Genomic DNA, 17779 nt, shown 5'->3' with positions numbered 1-17779 from the left:
ATAAATATTCTCTTCTTATCAACACAACATTCAGCCTTACATAACCCCTCATCTAATCTAAAATTGTAAGAGCTCCAACAAGCCACAGAGCTTTCCAGGTGAGGATTGGTCTCTTCTCTCAGTCAACCAACAGTAGGACAAGAGGGCACGGGCTTAAACTCTGCCAGGGGAGCTTTAGGTTGGGTATCAGGAAGAAGTTCTTTACAGAGAGAGTGGTCAGGCATTGGAATGGCCTGCCCAGAGAGGTGGTGGATTCTCCAACCCTGGAGGTTTTTAAGGTGAGACTGGACATGGTACTGAGTGCTATGATCTGGTAATCATAGTGTGGTTGGATCAAGGGTTGGACTTGATGATCTCAGAGGTCTCTTCCAACCCAATCAATTCTATGATTCAAATCCGACTTGTTTTTAATATCTCCAGGAAGAGAGACCTAAGTCATGCTGAGTGGCAAATTTCTTATCCCATACTAGAGAAGAAGTTGCCAGGCACTTCTGAAATATAAATTTTCAGGCACAAACTTTCTTTGGCAGTTGTTACCAAAATAATGTTTGGGGCACCTTCTTTTTTGGGGGAGCAGTAACTAAGAAATACTGGTTTTAGACACAAGTGAGCCTAAGGATACATTTTGGATTTTTTAAGTTCTTTTAAAATAATTAGGCTTTACACATTAAAACGTCGGAAGAAATTAATTTGTGTGTACACTAATTAAAATACATAATGAAATATCAGTTTTACATTGTCAAAAGATAGTAGGTGAAAGTATTTTTTAATTTTACTTTTAACTTATGCATTTAATATCAGAGGCTTTGGGGTATTTTTCCAAATAATTACATGTTCACTGTCCTACACTTTAAACCACACTGTGTAATGGTAAATGTCTCATTTTTTAATTAGGTCCACAGGTTTTATACTGGATGGTTTCCCTCGTACTGTAGAGGAAGTCAAATATATGGCAGAACGAGGACTCTGCCCAGATGTTGCAGTTTTTATTGAAGTAGAAGACAGTGACATTCTTGACCGACTTTTTCCTCCACGTTTGAAAAAATGGAAAGAAAAACGGCATAAAAAAATGGAATGTAAAAAGAAGCTGAAGGACCTAAAAGCAAAAATAAGGGTAAGTTTTCAGTCCCATATCTCTTTTTTTTTTTTCTGTAATTTCAACAGCATAGGTCTGAACACAGGTTCTAAGACACCCAAAGCTGTGAAGAGCACACAGAGTAACAGATAACGGAGCCAGGAGACACAGTCCAACACATTCATAGCATTCCCGGACTTACCATAGGAACCAAAAATAATTTAGGGCTCTTTCCTCCTCTGTGCAGTTAATTTATGAAGATTAGGCGTGTTGCAGCCCAAGAAAAGTAACTGTGCTGCAGTCTGACAGAATGCCAGACTTCTGGAAAGCCCTGGACAAAAGGCAACTAGATGGAGGGAGTGAATATGGCCAAAAAACATCAAATACACAGCTCGTGCACTGTAGTGTTGTTGCATCCCAGATTCCCTGAGCATCTGCTGTTGAGTTGATCAGCATCTCCCATAGGCTGAATTTAGAGGTGGTGTATGTGGTGTTTGTCTGTGTTCCTATCCATGATACTCTGCATAGAAATTTAATAGCTCTAAGCCACATTCTCAGTGCTGTAGTGGCTGCACAGTCTCCCATTCTGATGCTGCTGTGCCTACTGTTGATCAGCTTACAAATTACTTGAAGTAACCTGAAGCCTCTATGCAGACATTTACAACTGGCACATGTAATATATTCAAGGTTCCTAACGTTCTATAAGCTTTATCTGTACTACTTTATCTATAAAAGTACTTTATCTATAAAAGTGAGATAAAGTACTTCACCTGTATCAGAAATGTTCTGAATTTAAGTTACTACAGAGCAGCTGACACACAAGAAGTTAGGACAATGGAATTTGGGACTTGTCATACAATACCATTAACATCCCTAAGCTGTCAAAGGGAACAGCATACATTTAATACAGTGTTAAGTCACTCCTTTGCCAAGTGACAGAAACCACCTATATGTTTAGAAAAACTGTAGTTTACCAATAAAAATATTACTATCTTTTCAGTGTGATGAGAACACAGTCTTTTTTTCACCCTCTAATCTCAATCTCAGAAGTTGCCAAATTAGTTTTTCTAAAATTAACTTACATTTTTCCCTAGTGTAGAGGTATATCTGGTCTGCAAAATTTCAAACTGTAGGTAGTATTTTCCAGCATTAGAAACAACTGGAAACAGAATTTCAAGGTGGAAAGAACATCAATTATAAGCCACATTACCAATTCTCAGAGAGCTTTGATTAGCATCTTTTTTCACCAACAGGATGAGAAGATTGCTAGAAGAAGGGAAGAACTTTTAGCAGAACGAAAGCAAAAAAAGCAGGAGGTAAGAAAACAAGCTAATAAGAAAAATTTTAGATAGAAATGTTTGCATTCATACCTTAGAAATTTCTAGAGCTTTTAGTCACAGACTTCAGCACAATGTGGAATAGTAAAAATGTGACAGACTGAGAAACTACTTCTTTCAAAAATAATTTGATAGGATGTTTGAATTGTTTTAGAAACTATTGATACATGAAGACTTAAAACCAGTTGTAAAAGAATTCTCAATATGTGCTCCAAGTCAGCAAAATATTTATGAATGTGTTTTATGTATCTAATTTGTAAGCATAAGAATAGCCCCACTAATTGGAATTAGGCATGTGCCTTAAGTACCCTGTCAAATCTATGGTTAATCCAGAATGGAATTGTACCAGGATTTCTGCCTGAAGTCAGTTACATAATATATTTATAAATACATTAATGTACTACTTGACTGTGCATGAAATTCTGTCAGATACACTTTCAGCAAACATGCTTGTTTAAAACAAAAGTCCTGTCAAACTACAACACCATATATGAAAAAAATACTCCTCCTAACAAAACTGCAGGGTAGCTTTTCAGTGTTTTTAGCTCTCTTGGAACTGGTACAATGCTTCACTGTATGCACTCTGCAATACCCCTATATTTTCTTCTGAACTAAGATTCTGGGATCTTCTAGATTTTTGCTTATGATAAAGGATACTCTAAAATGAGGGGTTTTTGAATTAATGATTAATTAAAAAAATTACAGGAATGCCCTTTGTTCCCTCAAAACATCTCTCTCTCAGACATGAAACAACAAAATATTTTGCCTTTATAGGCTCTAGCAAATAATGAAGCCCCTGAGGAGGAGGATGAGAATGAAAATGAAGACATCGAAGCTATACTTGAAGAAGAGTTTTTAGAAGAAGAAGAAGAAGAACCAGAAGAAGAAGATGAAGAAGAGGTTGTTGAACGCATGCAAAATGAAATTGCAGAAAAGTTTGATTCAGAATTAGAGAAATTACAAAGTGTACAGGTACTAATTACACTGCTTATTTTGTTAAATTATCACATGATGCAACAAGAATTTTCAGTTTGTCACATAAAAGTTATATTGCTTAAACAACTGTGCTGCTGTACTCATGATCTAAATATGTGAGCAAGATAAAGGCTGTACTGAGAAGGCAGAGACTTTAAAGAGTATATAATTTATATCACTAATATTGTAGGGGGAAAAAAGGAAATGTTTGGGTAGGCCTACCCATTCTTGATGTCCTTATTTCCTTTTTGATAGGTCAGTTGAGACAGGCAACCAAACTAGAGAGTTATAAATATATGAACAGTATTGCAGAATAATTTTTGAGACAAAATTTTTACTGGACAGCTCCATTATTTAATGCAGTTCCTAGTAACATAATTTTCTTGAAATCAGTTACCTATGGTGAGGTAACCTCATCTAATGTTAGATGTCTGCAATGATAATGCTACATCTAAGGCAGTTCAGGAGATGGGTGACATTTGTTTACTAAGTATCTTACTTTGGGAAGAAATTATTCATGATTCAGACTCTATCCACTGACCAGAGAGAAAGTTTACATAATAATATAATATTGTAACTGTGTGATACTTAATATAGACTGGGTACTGGGTAGTTTAAACCTCAGTGAGCAGGAAGACCAACTCTCATCTCAAATCAAATTTTGCTGATTTATGATGACTGAAAACATGCTCAAGAAATCCTTGACAGTCCACAGAAAATCCTGCCATCAGTCTTTATTAAAATCTGATTGTGTTTATGATTCTAATATTTCATTATGTTTTCATAACCAGGAGGAACTTGAACAATTATTAATACCACGAATTGCGATCAAGGGAGGACGGAGGCCTCACATCGTACGCTACCAAGTGTACAGCAAATTGAAATCTCTGGCAGAAAACCGTGAAAGCATTTTTGAGAAATGTTACCCAATAAGTTTGCCACTTGCAGAGAAGATGCTATTTCTCTCATATAAATTTCCAAGTTCTTTTGGTCAGTGGGATCCAATCAAGGTAATGTTCTTAAATAGATAAAGAATGTTTTCAAGAGGCAACACTTTTTAAAAACCTATTTTACATTAAAAAGATGTTATCAGACAGTAGCAATTAATATGACAAATATTGAATGAAAATTACATTACTGAATCAAAATTATACCACTGAATAAACATAAAATACAGCAAGCATTTCTAATAAAAGGTGTTAGCCTTTTCAGTGTTGTAGCTAATTTAAGGCTGAGAGGCATTTAGTAAAATCTGTTATACTGTCATTGGTGACACAACTAAAGGTGATTCAGAAAGAAATACCTATCTCTTAATGGTACAAAAAACCCAGGACAATACAGAAGATCTTAAAGCCTTGCAGAAGTGGTGAAAACAAACTGGAAGGACTTGTAGTAAGAATTTCTAAGAAGTCACACTCACAAGTGGCCACCAACCCTAGCAGTGGCAAAATGTAAACCCAAACATTTTTAGATGTATGTAATTCATCAGCAATAATTCCTTCTTGTCAAAATTTACCAATTTTGAAGAGCAACAAATATGTTTCCATAGTATTTTGCTAGAGATCTGGAAAGTTGAGGTCAGAAAGTACTCATGTCCATCCCCAAAAGTGGGCTGACACAGTTTTATATGTTGAAAAGTAGGGTTTTTTTAATGCAAGAAATAAAAGCAGGTTGGATTGTGAATAAATCAAAAATAGAAAGGAGGATTTAATAAAAAAAAGTCCAGTAAAAACATGCAGAAAGGCCCTGAGAGAAACATACTTTTGCCTTCATTTTACTATGCCAATTAATCAAGCAACTTTTATTCCCTTTTGCATAGTCATCATGTTGGGTCTTCACCTTTTCCAGATCATGTTTGTCTTTCTTTCATTTCAGGATCAGAATTTTCATTCTTTTTCATGGCTGCATAAAATTGGCATCTAATAATCTAGGAATATATTAATAGAAGCAGATATTTCTACAGTTCTATCATTTGCAACTACTGAACCACAGTTTTTGTGTTTAATTCTAATTAGTCACACACACACTAGTCCTTGCACTTAGTTCTGTCAGATATCACTACATTTTTGTCATTCCATTTCTCCATTCTTTTATTCTATACAGTGTTTCTTGCCAACCAAAAAGTACAATTCAGTTAGAAGAAAGAAGTCATGGGAAGCTATTAGATAAAACCAGAGTAGTGTGCTGACAGTGAAAATGTATGACCTGATTATAATGAAAGGGAAATAGGATCATTTGGGGGGTATTTTAGGATATAATAGAAATAATGAACTTGATTACAGACTGGAAGTTTTGGGGTAGAAAGGAAGATAAGGATATATGCCAATTACTTTTAGATTAAATCTGGGGAGGAGGGAAGTAGTTATGTGACTGATTAGATAAGCAGAGAATAAAAATTATGAGCTGAGGGAGGAATGGAAGCAGATATGCAGTAGAACAGACTCATGACATCTCATAAATTGAGAGTAAGCACCCTGCAATGATTTCATGCAGGAATAGGAACCTAAGAATACAAGAAGAGTCTAGCAAGGCAATGCCATAAGGTAGAACAGTCCTATCTCTTATTGTAATAATCAGATCAACTTTATTGACTCCTTCAATGAGTAGTAATAGATTTGTGAGGTATGATTTCCCTCCACAAGAAGCTGAGTTGGCTTTTCTCCATTATTTGATATGTATGAATGTAACTATTTTCCTTAATATATTTCAATTTGCTCAATACAAAGTCAGATTTATGGACTATGTTTGTCAGGATCTGCCCTAGAGGCCTTTTAAAAACATGTCAGCTTTCTCCACCTTTCTTTTTGTTGAAGGAAGGCCAATGTTACACATTTCTCTGTAAATGTTTCATTTCTGAGTCCTTTTAGAACTCTAATTTAGCATTACTGCAATGCCATTTCTGACAATGGTCCATCAACACTACAGTCTTTCTAGAGGGCTGTACGATGCGTTTGAAAACGTTTAATCAGTGGTGCACCTATTTTGCCAACAACTTTTTTGGCTTACTTTGTTGTGGTTTTACACTTGACCATAATATAAGTATTGATATGCATTTACATTTTCTTCATTTGTACATGACTTCTGCTGAATACAATATTCTCGGTGCATCTTCTGCTGTCAGGCAGTTAGGCAGGTTTAATTCACTGAGAAATAAAATTATTTTCTCTATTCTCTGTAAATTAAAAAAGGTATTGTGTTAATCCTCTCTGACCACTGTCTTGCTGGACATAAAGTGTTACAGTACCACCTACTGGAAATAGTGAGTATTCTTCCTGTCTTCAATGTTTATTTCATTTTTTTGCACAATAATTGCATATATATGGAAGTTTCTCAGACTTGGACAAAATATTATGTCCATATATAAGAATTTCAGAATACTTTGATGGTTTTTTTCGTATGGTTGGTACTTCTCTACTTGCCTATAAAGCCACTTCTCTGGGATGGAGAGAGAAGAGGCTTTGTCAAACCTAATGAACTGATTCCCATTTTGTATACACTACAGCTAAGTGAAGGAGAAGTAATTAAGCCACACCAGAGCCAAGGAAATGCAGTCTTTCCTGTAATCCATCGACAATATATTTATTTCTTTTCAAGTAAAGAAAATAAAGAAACCTTTATGACAAATCCCATCAAATATATTCGTCAGCCAAAACCTAAACCAGCTGCACCAGTTAAAATTGCAATTGTGGGACCTCCAAAATCTGGAAAGACTACAGGTACAAGTCATTTATCTATAAAGCAAAATCTTATTTCATGACTGAAGCTCTACTTGTCATTACTATTGAAAAACCATAAACCATTAACATTTTGGTCTTCCTGCTTTTCTTGCTGGGCATAAATTCTTTTAGTTACAGTCTCTAGTGTCTCATTTGACAGTCAGATACACATGCATTGTCCACCTGATTTTTATCCCAGGTTCTTAAGATGTTAGTGATCTGAACTTGCACTTAGAAAAATTGGACTTACACTATTCATACTCCTTGTATTATAAATGATTGTTTTCTAATTGTTTCTTAGAAAACAACAAGCAGGGTCAGGTACACACTTAACAATATTATGCAGTGGAAATGACCAGTGGAAATGAGCTCAGCTTCTGGGACTAAGGACATACTTAAATAGGCTGCCAGGTTGTGGTGATGCTTATGACAAAAGCTGTGAGTTGAAATCCAAACGTTTTGCAGTTGCCAGGAAGCTTGCAAGTGTGTATGGATTACTGCACCTGTCCATGGGAGATGCCATACGGATGGTGATAGACAATCAGCCAGAGAGCGAGCTGGCACTCAAGATAAAGGAGCACCTTCACAGAGGACTGACTGTACCCGATGAACTGGCCATCCAGGCTCTAGATGTGGCTCTGCTAAACCACGTGTGTAACACCACTGGGTAAGGCTTGTTTGGGTTTGAGGGGTTTCTTCAACACATGCCAGTCCCTTCATAGGCATGGATTCTCATGTTATCACTGTAAAAAAAGTTCAGTAAAACACATCAGTGGTTTCTGCATTAGTAGAATAATCTCTACAAAATTATATTCTTCATATTACTCTGGGAAAATGAGACTTAAGCATAATTTTCTGCAATTTTCAGGTAAGTATATTCCAGTCAATCCAAGTAATATGCTTTATGGAAGTTACCTTTTTTTCAGCCAATAAGGCAATATTTTCTGTTGTCCTTTGAGAACCACCATTTTGTCTCTCTTATACCAACTCCAGAACCAACTTGGACACATTCTAATTCCCTTTGATCGTGCAGACTGTTTCAGTACTCAAGTTTTTTTTTCTAGTTTTGTCAACAACTGAAGTTAGTAAGGAGGAATTGAAACTAGTGAGTCTTTCCACCTGATTCATATGGGATCCTGATCCTCTAGACTCTTTCTCCATCCTGAAACATCTTCAAAACTGGACAGATTAGAAAGCTTTATGATCATGATTTTATGACATTCAACTCCTTTCCCCAAAAAGAATTGTTACAGGGAAAGGCAATTCTAGAATAATCTCTGAAAATTATTTGAGCTTGAGATCAGAATTCTTTCAACGTTTCTTTCCTGTTAAATACTGGAATATTGTTTCAGCATATTTTGTTCCAGTATTGCCTAATATGTGAAAGGTATTTCTTCTTCAATGTGATGTAAAAAATTCTTCAAGTGTTGAAAACTGCTCCTTCCAATCCATATGGAGATTTCTCATGGTTAAAATGATGTTTCTGAATGACTGATGTGTCAGAATTTAGTCCACCATTTTTTGTAAGTCACAGCCACCCATTTACCTTTTGCCCTTTGTGCATTTCCTTTTCTCTTTATTATTTCTTATTGTACTTACTTGATTTTTTATCAGGAATGAAGACTGTGTTTATCAAGTCAGAGCAGTGATAACTTCATGGTGTGGGTGTTTCTCTCCATGGAGAATGTACTAGGAATATACATAGTCTTAATGGTTGACTAGAAACTCACATTTTAGGAAAACTGTTTTTCTGTTTCTGTTTGTGTGCAGAGTTGTAATTGATGGATATCCTCTAACAAGAAAACAAGTAAAACTATTGGAATCAGTGAAGATAATTCCAGTGAAAATCTTTGAATTAGAAATGGATACAAAGGAAGTGTTCAGAAGAGCACTGTTGGATAAGGAAAGCACAAATAGGTAGTGATGCTCCCTGACAGAAATACTTTTTTCTTCATGATATGGCAATTTCTCTAATTATGTGCCTCAGTGCCGTACCCAGAGAGGCTGTATCTGCACTAGAGCATAACTCAGCTGTCACTGAACTCCACACATGAAAACACATGGGAACCAGTCCCTCTACATTCTAATGGTTTGATTTCCACAGACCAGAAACAAAGATGCAAGGTATTTGTGGCATGCTCTGGCCAGATCCCTTGATTTGTGGCTGAAATCACAAATGTCCAATGCTGTTCATCCACTGCTGAGTTAAACTGGTTTAATTGAACTGTATGGCAGAAATGTTACCAGTTCTCTCTGCTGCTGAAAATTCTTTTTCAATTTAATTCAATTGTTATCATCATAAGAGAAATTGATACTTCATCTACTAAGCTGTTTTTTAAGTCTTTATTAGAATTCTTTTTAAAATATGGAAATAATGCATAATTTAGGAACATATAGAATTCATGAGTTACTCATCTAAACCTTTCAATTCAGCTTGCTCCCTTTTTCTTTGTTTTTCTGAGGAGGTAGATATTCTGTTTAAAGTGCTGGTGGTTGTTTTTGAGGAAGAGAAGTAAGTAGTTTATAAACAGAGAATGAAAAAGAACAGAACATTCAACATATAATTAAATTGTATAAGAACCTGGGTCTCATTAGGGGAAGTGTTTCTAAGAAGTTCCAGATAGCTTGGAGTACTATTCCATGTCTCTTTCATTTTGTCTCTTTCTTTTTATTAAGTAATCAGTACAATGCTAAATTGTTTACTGAGAGACTAAAGAGAATTTGCATTGCAAAAAAATTAAATTAATGATGTCTTTTTGAAAGTATTTACTTTAAACTTCATTTTAAATACCAAACTAATTACATTTCATAGGCTTAAATGCAAATCAAATGTGCAATATCAGGGTACCATTAAATGGTGTATTTGTAGTATGTGTCAATTAATATGTGCTGATACATTCCAAATCCTTTACAAATTAATTATTGAGTTGTATTTGGGACATAAATAGAAAAGGTTTTGTTCTTTGTTTCTGAACATTACTGTGTAATCATAAGTACACTGCCTTTCACATGTAACTGGTCATATTCTTAATAAGACATTTGCATTTCTCAAATACCTTCTACAGTTTCAAACAAGCAGAATTCTGTAAATCTTAAAGTGAACTCTAAAATTTACACCTGAAATTCAATGAAATTATCTAATATTCAGATTTAAATGAGTGTTATTTTTCATTGTCTTCAGCCCTCCGTATCCTGAACATGACAGCTCACAGATTCTAGCCATTAAAAATTCCTGCTATAAGCAGCACATTGATGCCATTAGGAGTTACTATATGCAGGAGCGTCAGAACTGGTGTGTGATTGATGCCCTTCAGAGCAAGTGGAAGGTCTGGAACAAAGTTACGCAGGAAATCCAAGTGATCATTAAACAAATCCAGATATACCTGGAAAGAATAAAAGAAGGTAAAAGAAAAGCTTTCCCAGAATAATACTTCTTTCTTTAAGAAGCTGCATTTTAATATGTGCATTTCATCATTCTTTGGATAAAGCTAATTCTTGGGCACATACATACCCTCAAATTCTTTGATCTCACATCTACAGAGATCTTGAAGAGATCTCTGGAAGAAAGTGAAGACACAACCAACTACAGAGTAGTCTGAGGCCATCCTCCAAAGAACAGGGTAACAGAAATGTGCTGGAAGAAGTCAGAGTCCGTGGCAGATTCCACAACACTGGGTGATAAATCACAAAGGCTATCCCAATTTGTATAGGGGGAACTATGATTTGCAACTTCACTTTAGTATTAGTGGAGGACGAGAGGAGATGGAAGATGATAATTAAAAGCTCAAATATGCCATCTGAGTTAATTTCTGTGCTTTGGAAAGAAAACCACTTTGGTCTAAAATGACACAGTTCCCGCTTGACTTTTTGTGTGTCAGCATTGGTCAGGATTAAATATGCCTTTTAAACATGTCTGTACTATTTAACTACAAATCCTCTGAAGGGCGAACAGACTTTCCTGTCTTATATCCACCTTTTGGTTTTATCTTTCACAGCTCTATGGCTGCACCCTTCTTAAAAAACAGAGCCACAATCAAAAATATTAAAATACATTTAACTTTTTCATATCAAGCTTGAAAAACACAATTTTAGAATAGTTTAGGTTTGAGATGACATTCAAGATTTTTAATATATTTCATGCAGATAGACTGTAGCATTTGCAAGATGTGGATGAATAAAGGGGAGGCTTTCATCACACCTTGTACTCTTTTTCACTAATGTAATGAAATAAAATAATAGCTGAAATGCTCCTTAGTAACACAAAAGAGTAAAACAATAAATCATAAATAAAACCATCCCATGGAAAATAGACTAATAAATTGAGCATACAGAATAACCCACACCATTAATAATTATTATATGTTTAACTGCTACAGAAATGTTACTAAAATTATTTGGCAAAATGAGTTGCAACTTCATTTTCTTATCACTCTATTAAAAGTTGCTATTTTAGGCCTCATTATTTCATATCACTTTCAAATTATGAATTACTTTCTAAACTGTAACATTTCTGAGTAGAATTGTTTGATGTTTATTTGTCTTTCATAAATAAAACCTTATCATTACTTGCTTTTATTAACAGGAAAAGCAGCCAGCATTGCTGATTTGTGTATCACTCCCAGGGAGCTGCAGGAACGGCTGGGGGAGTTTGGCCAGTACTGTCCTGTCAGCCTTGGAGAGAAGGGTGAATTGGTTGACTGCTCTGTAACCCCCTCACTGCAGTTTGCTGCAGAATTTGAGGGACACTATTACAAAATGGCTTCACAGGAAGAACTCGATGTAAGTGTTCAGAAGCAGGTCAGGAGAGGGTTATGGGAAGAGGGAACACTGTTGTTCAGATTCTTTGATTCCACACAGAAATAAGTAATATGCAATCTGAATTAGACTGCTGTTCTTAGTGTTCAAGCTTTTGTTCTGTGTACTTCTGCTATCAGACATCTAGGCAGACAAAATGCAGCACAGAGTTAATTAAACCAGAGCTCCTCTTACAACTTTACAGATTAAACATTAGTTTTAAACCACTAATATCCTCCTTTCTCCATCTGTTTTGGAGAGACTGGGTGTAGAGAGTGGCTAATGATAGCAATGGATATTAATGGATGGTAGGTGGATAGTGATGACTTCAACTGAGAGTGGGTTGGAAAAGAAATTATTTACCCAAGAGCAGCAGCAGTGCCAACACAGTGTTGTGTTGTAGAAGAAATAAGTATCTAAATTGTGTGAGCCAGTTCTCTGGAGTTTGACTAACAGTCTTACAGTGCTTCTTTCATTAAAAAAGTGTTTTCTTTTCTACAGAAATTCTTGATCACACCAGAAGTTTATGTGTCATCACTGGCACCTCACCCTCTCCCACTCCCACATATGCTGCCAAAGAAACTGAGTATGGCAGAAGTGAAGGCCTCATTCCCTCTCAGAGCTGAAATGCAGGGCTACTGTCCAGTCACTTACCTAGACGGAAAGCAGAGGTATGTCACTGGAGTTTCATGATCTGAATTACAGACTATGTGTCCCATATTAACACATTAGTGAGGAAACACTTTCAAAATACTTTTTAATAGTGTTCAGGGTTTGGACAGGAAAAGCAATTACAATTCTCTATATTGTGCCTGTGGCTTTGGAAATCAATATAAAATCAATTTAAAATAAATAAAATTTTAAAACATATGGCTACAGGTTCTCCAAGGATCTGTGTTGGTTTGCAGTCTTTCATGATGAAGAGAGATAGATATGGTCTGAATTCTCTTCATCATAAGCCTTCAGTGGTTCAAAGAAATCTCATAAAACTCTAGCAGATGCAAAACTAGTTATAATGGGTTTTGTAAGGGATCCATAAAGCTCCACTATAAAGTCCCACTGATTTCCTCAGTGTGCAAGAATTTCTCACCAGAATAGAACCACAACAGCCAACTCTATGTTGTCCCTTCTTAATCTCCTGTACAACTATGAAGGGCATTTTAAATGGAGGAGCTCTAAAGAAGCACTATGAAAGCTCCTTAATAAGTAGGTTTTGAGGCAGAGGCTCTCTTGGATTTTGAGCCTTGTAGCTGTGAGTCATGTAGTGGAAACCTGGATGATCCAATTGCTACTTCTTTGGTGTTCCTGTTCTTGTTATATTACAAGAAGGCTCCCAAGTAGCTCATTAATTTACACTCCACAAATTATATTTTACATTTCCTGGGAATTGATAGACTTTCTTGCTCCATCTCTTCAGATATGAGGCTTTGGTGTCTGGCAATAGTGAGTATGCAGCAAAATATCAAGATAAAATATATATTTTTGAAAGTGAAGAAAAACTTCAGAAGTTTATGAGGTGAGTATACCGATTGCATTTTAATCTTCAATCATGTCATGGTTTATACATCTTAAAAGTGCTTACTTTTATTTGGTTAGGTTACCAGAGAAGTACTGGAATCTGAAGCTTCCCCATAAACTCCCTCCAAAAAAGGAGCCAATGCTACTAACTGCTCTTCCTTTGGCTGGATACCTTGAACAGGTCAGTTTTTGCTTTTCTATTTTAAAACATGATTTTGTGATGTATACTATATCCTACTCAGTTTACTTAATTTTTATTGCAATATGAGTCTTAAGTTTATCAACGGGATTATATTATACTTACAATTGAGAAGAATTTTTTTAAAGTTTCAAAATAATAGATATTTATATCTTTAATGGAAAAAATACAAGTCCATCAGAGGGGCATAATAAACTGCAGTATTGATGGATTTTCTGAGTTAGTTTTTTCTCATATCTTGTCAAATTACATTTTGGTTTGATTTTTAACACCAGAATAGACACAAGCTTATCTGAAATCCTCTAATGATAGTTTGTTACATTTTGATATATGAATAAATAAAAGGTGACTCAGGGTCACAGCCCTGCCTATTTTACACTATTTATCTTCTATTATTTACCAGCTTAGGGTATCATCTTGTATTGCCAGATCTTCATGACAACAGGATAAGGCCTTTAATATATTTTTGTTCAAGATTTCTGTAATGGTCATCTAAAACTGGTTTCTTTCTTTAGGGAGTAGCAACTTCTCTAATAAAAGCTCTGCATGAAGTAGGCAGCCTTAAGCCAAAGTTTCCGTTCCTAAGTATAAAAGAAACTGCCCTACTTTTTGTCTCCTTCCATTTAAAAGGTAGAGTATAAAACAATATGCTATAAAAATAATTAATAATATAAATGACATAAATCATCTGATACAACACTGATAGACAATTGGTGTAGTTTTCTTATGTCCATCGTGGAGAAAGACTATTATATACTGATCTAAGTACACATTGCCAAGTTTCTTGGAAAAGTGTAAGGACCAGGGAGGAAAGTAAGGTTAATAGAATAGGTAGACACGTAAGTGATCTCTCACAAATCACGAGACTTTAATGATACTTTACCACCAACAACATGATAACCTTGAAAATATTTCTAAAAGGAATTGTTGGAGTTTTTAAACAGAAAGTAAAATGTTATATTCCAGGTGGTACTACATTTTAAACTAGTCATATGCAACCTGAATTGTCTTAAAAATTGGCTTAAATTACTGTATCAAAAGGCTGCTGAAATACTATCTGAAGCATAGTTTAGGTGCCTGAATGCTTATCTTTTGTCAATGGCATCAGGTGGCCAAATAAAACATAGGAAGAGACCTTGCTTTGCAGATACCCTGAAGGCAACTTTTTATGATCATACACACCTCCAACAACACATCAGCTAAGTATGCAAATAAGAAGCCTAATTGTATTGAAAAACAGCTGAAGTGCACATAGAACACCTGCCATATGAAAAAAACCTCTTTTGTATGAGTTCAGTACTGATAGACTAAGTTACACAGTACAGATTCAATTAGATTTTTAAGTTTTTAGCACAGGGAATGAAATGTTATTTATCGGTCTGATTATTTGTGAAATTATCTGGGAAGATCTGAATATTAATGTGATTTGGAGTAATGTGTTGATTATTTGTCACTTTTTTTTAATTTAATCAAATGTCCAGTCAACCTTACTTTTCTATAACCAAGATAAACAGTCCAAAATTAAAATTAGGTGTTTGTACTCAGTCCAAAGGATAAAGTGAAACTTCTCATGGAGCTACCAGAGGTTGCAACTAGTCCTGCACTGAGGAAAGTTGCTCTAGCTTTGTCTCCTGTGTTCATAGTTGTTATTTTTTAGAATTTTGTTTGGCTTTTTAACCCAAGATACCAGTTGCAGATAGCAATCTTTAATAGTCTGCAATCAGCTTAAATACTGCCAGCTCTCTCGATTTCAACATCCTTGTTTGCAGCTTTGCTGTAACTTTGGTCTGGTTTCCAGTACTGCTGAAGATTTCTAGAGCAAGACTGCAATTTCTTTCAACCCACCAGTTTTATCTTATATAAGCCAACCTGTTCAGTGTGTGAACTTTACCTTGTCTTTTGTATTTTACATTTTTACTTACTCTTTTAGATAATACCAATCTTTATTATTTGTTAAAAGTTCTTCACATCCTGTGTTTCATCATGCAGTTTTCAGAGCCCTCCAGAATTTTCTCAAACTATCACAGATTTTTTTACTAGCATAGCTTTGTGAAGGAAGACCACTGAACAGGGTAGGCACATGGGAAGCCCCTGCATAAATGTACAGTTCTTAAGACACCAAACTGCTTTGACACTATAATTTCTTCCATCCACAAAGTCTGTTTTTGTTCTGTGGCTAGCACAGCTTTGCTAACACAATGATGCCCACTCTAGGAAATGCTTTGCTCACATATTTTGCAACATTAGATCATTCTTAGCACTGCATGATGAACCAGAAAAGTTAGGCAAGTGCACAAATCTCTTCTCCTCATGCAGTGCCAAACAGTTTGACCATAGGAATCCAGGAAAAAATCTTCTAACACCAGGAAGAACTGCTTCCAACCTTAAGATACAGCATTCCTGTACACTGATATGAATTTCTCATCTTCAACTTATGTCACTCCCTAATCACACATTTAAATAGGGGACAAAACCCAGTAGTTTAGTTGCTCCTTCAGCTTTTCTCAATACAACACTGGATTGCTTTCAGTATCTGAGAAGGTACAGGTGATCAACCATAAATGCAGAAAGATTTACTTCTGATTGAGTGATCGAATGGCCTTCAAGCTTGACTCCTGTAAGAGCTCTACATGCAGGTATGCTTGAAAACTGTCTCAGAAACTGTTAAATGCAGCTGTCTGCAATTTCAAGCTAATGGGCTGAAGCCTCTCACAGCAGAGTGCTTCATGCTGTCCAGCTTTTGCAATGAGTTATAAAGTACTGTCCACAGGAAAAAACTGGTTACGATTTGGCTGTCACTTCTTCCTCTTTGCTGGAGAATAAGAAAATAATAAAGTGTACGCTGGGGATTGGTACTCAATAGTAATGTAAAATAGGGCTTAGGGCAGAGAGAAGCCCTTCTTCTGAACTGTTTATGGGCAGAGCATTTAGGTCATAGAACAGCTGTGCCAAGGAAACAGTGGCCTGGTGCCAGCCACGCCAGGCTTGGGCTATCTCCAGGCTGTGCCACTTTAGGGTACATGCCTCACTACCCAATTGTCAGTGCCTGGACTTTCACCAGCCCCTCACAGCCTCAGGAATGGGAAGTTGACAGCAGATGAGCATATTTGTTGTGTCTTTGCTTACAAAAGCCTGATCTTTCTGAGTATCATTACCTTTGGAGTTAGAAACTTTCTGAAATACCAGACTTGATTTTTTGTTTGGCACCAATGGGCACAGCCCATGGAAGGTTTCTCTCTACCACAGCTAACAACATTGGGGCAGACTTGGTCTCTTTGAACATTTCTGTAATGTAATTCTACAGAGTTGACAGGGGACACTAACATGCTGTTTCACTTCTTGCAGCACACAACCCCCGGAGCTCAGAGCCCGTGCGGCAGATGTACAGGAGGAAGCTGGTGCAGTTCAAGGAGCACTGCCAGCTCATCCCCTACCTGGGGACTGCCATGGCTGGCCCATACCAGGAGCCAAGGGATCGGCCCCGTGGCCTTGATGACAAGTTGCAGACCTTTTTTACCCTGAAAGACACACGCCCCAGTTTTGTGTAGTGTGGGCTGTTTCCCCCTTCCCCCGGTTTCCATTGATTAAAATGGAGCTCACCGTGAGCCACTGTCGTGGCTGCAACGTGGCCCGTGAGCAGCATCACCCCTTCCTGGACCACTTTCTATGAAATGTTAGAAATAAAATATTTTGTCTGGCTATGAGTGTGCAAAGGAGGTCTCTGAAAATGGGTGAAGGGCCTTGGGGGGAAGCCGTATGAGGAGCAGCTGAGGTCACTTGGCTTGTGCAGCCTGGATCGGACTGTGGGGATACCTCACGGAGCCCAGAGCTTCCTCAGAACTGATCTCTTCCCTGGGGTGACCAGTGACAGGACCCAAGGGAACAGCCTGAAGTTATGTCAGGGGAAGTTTAGGTTGGATATTAGGGAAAGGTTCTTCAGCCAGAAGGTGGTTGGGCACACAACAGGCTGCCCAGGGCAGTGGTCACAGCACCAAGCCTGAGTGAGTTCAAGAAGCGTTTGGACAATGCTCTCAGGCACATGGGGTGACCCTTGGCACCGTGGCGCCCAGGGCCGCGAGCTGGGCGCCGATGGTGGCTGTGAGTCCCTTCCAGCTCGGGATGCTCTGGGATGCCGTGAATCCCAGTCCCACCTCGTGCAGCGCTC

At 36.9% G+C, this 17779-nt stretch overlaps 1 protein-coding gene across 5 annotated transcripts in view; it reads left to right on the top strand.

Moving 5' to 3' along the window:
• The window catches only part of AK9 (adenylate kinase 9), a 67562-nt gene extending 50296 nt beyond the window's left edge, over window positions 1–17266 (top strand). For 4 of the 5 annotated variants that reach the window (XM_071548889.1, XM_071548892.1, XM_071548891.1 and 1 more), the window contains 14 exons: window positions 895–1114; window positions 2329–2391; window positions 3187–3384; window positions 4179–4397; window positions 6890–7103; window positions 7569–7770; window positions 8874–9020; window positions 10285–10505; window positions 11686–11882; window positions 12399–12568; window positions 13315–13413; window positions 13494–13596; window positions 14130–14244; window positions 16960–17266. In XM_071548889.1, coding sequence (XP_071404990.1) covers window positions 895–1114; window positions 2329–2391; window positions 3187–3384; window positions 4179–4397; window positions 6890–7103; window positions 7569–7770; window positions 8874–9020; window positions 10285–10505; window positions 11686–11882; window positions 12399–12568; window positions 13315–13413; window positions 13494–13596; window positions 14130–14244; window positions 16960–17162 — 2371 coding nt within the window. In that variant the 3' untranslated portion in view covers window positions 17163–17266. The remainder of the gene's footprint in view (window positions 1–894; window positions 1115–2328; window positions 2392–3186; window positions 3385–4178; window positions 4398–6889; window positions 7104–7568; window positions 7771–8873; window positions 9021–10284; window positions 10506–11685; window positions 11883–12398; window positions 12569–13314; window positions 13414–13493; window positions 13597–14129; window positions 14245–16959) is intronic. The other variant, XM_071548890.1, reaches the window with a different exon arrangement.
• The last annotated feature ends 513 nt before the right edge of the window (window positions 17267–17779 follow it).

The sequence above is a fragment of the Pithys albifrons genome, chromosome 2 (assembly GCF_047495875.1).
Source record: "Pithys albifrons albifrons isolate INPA30051 chromosome 2, PitAlb_v1, whole genome shotgun sequence".
NCBI classification, from domain to species: domain Eukaryota; kingdom Metazoa; phylum Chordata; class Aves; order Passeriformes; family Thamnophilidae; genus Pithys; species Pithys albifrons.
This window is presented reverse-complemented; position numbering and strand designations above follow the sequence as displayed.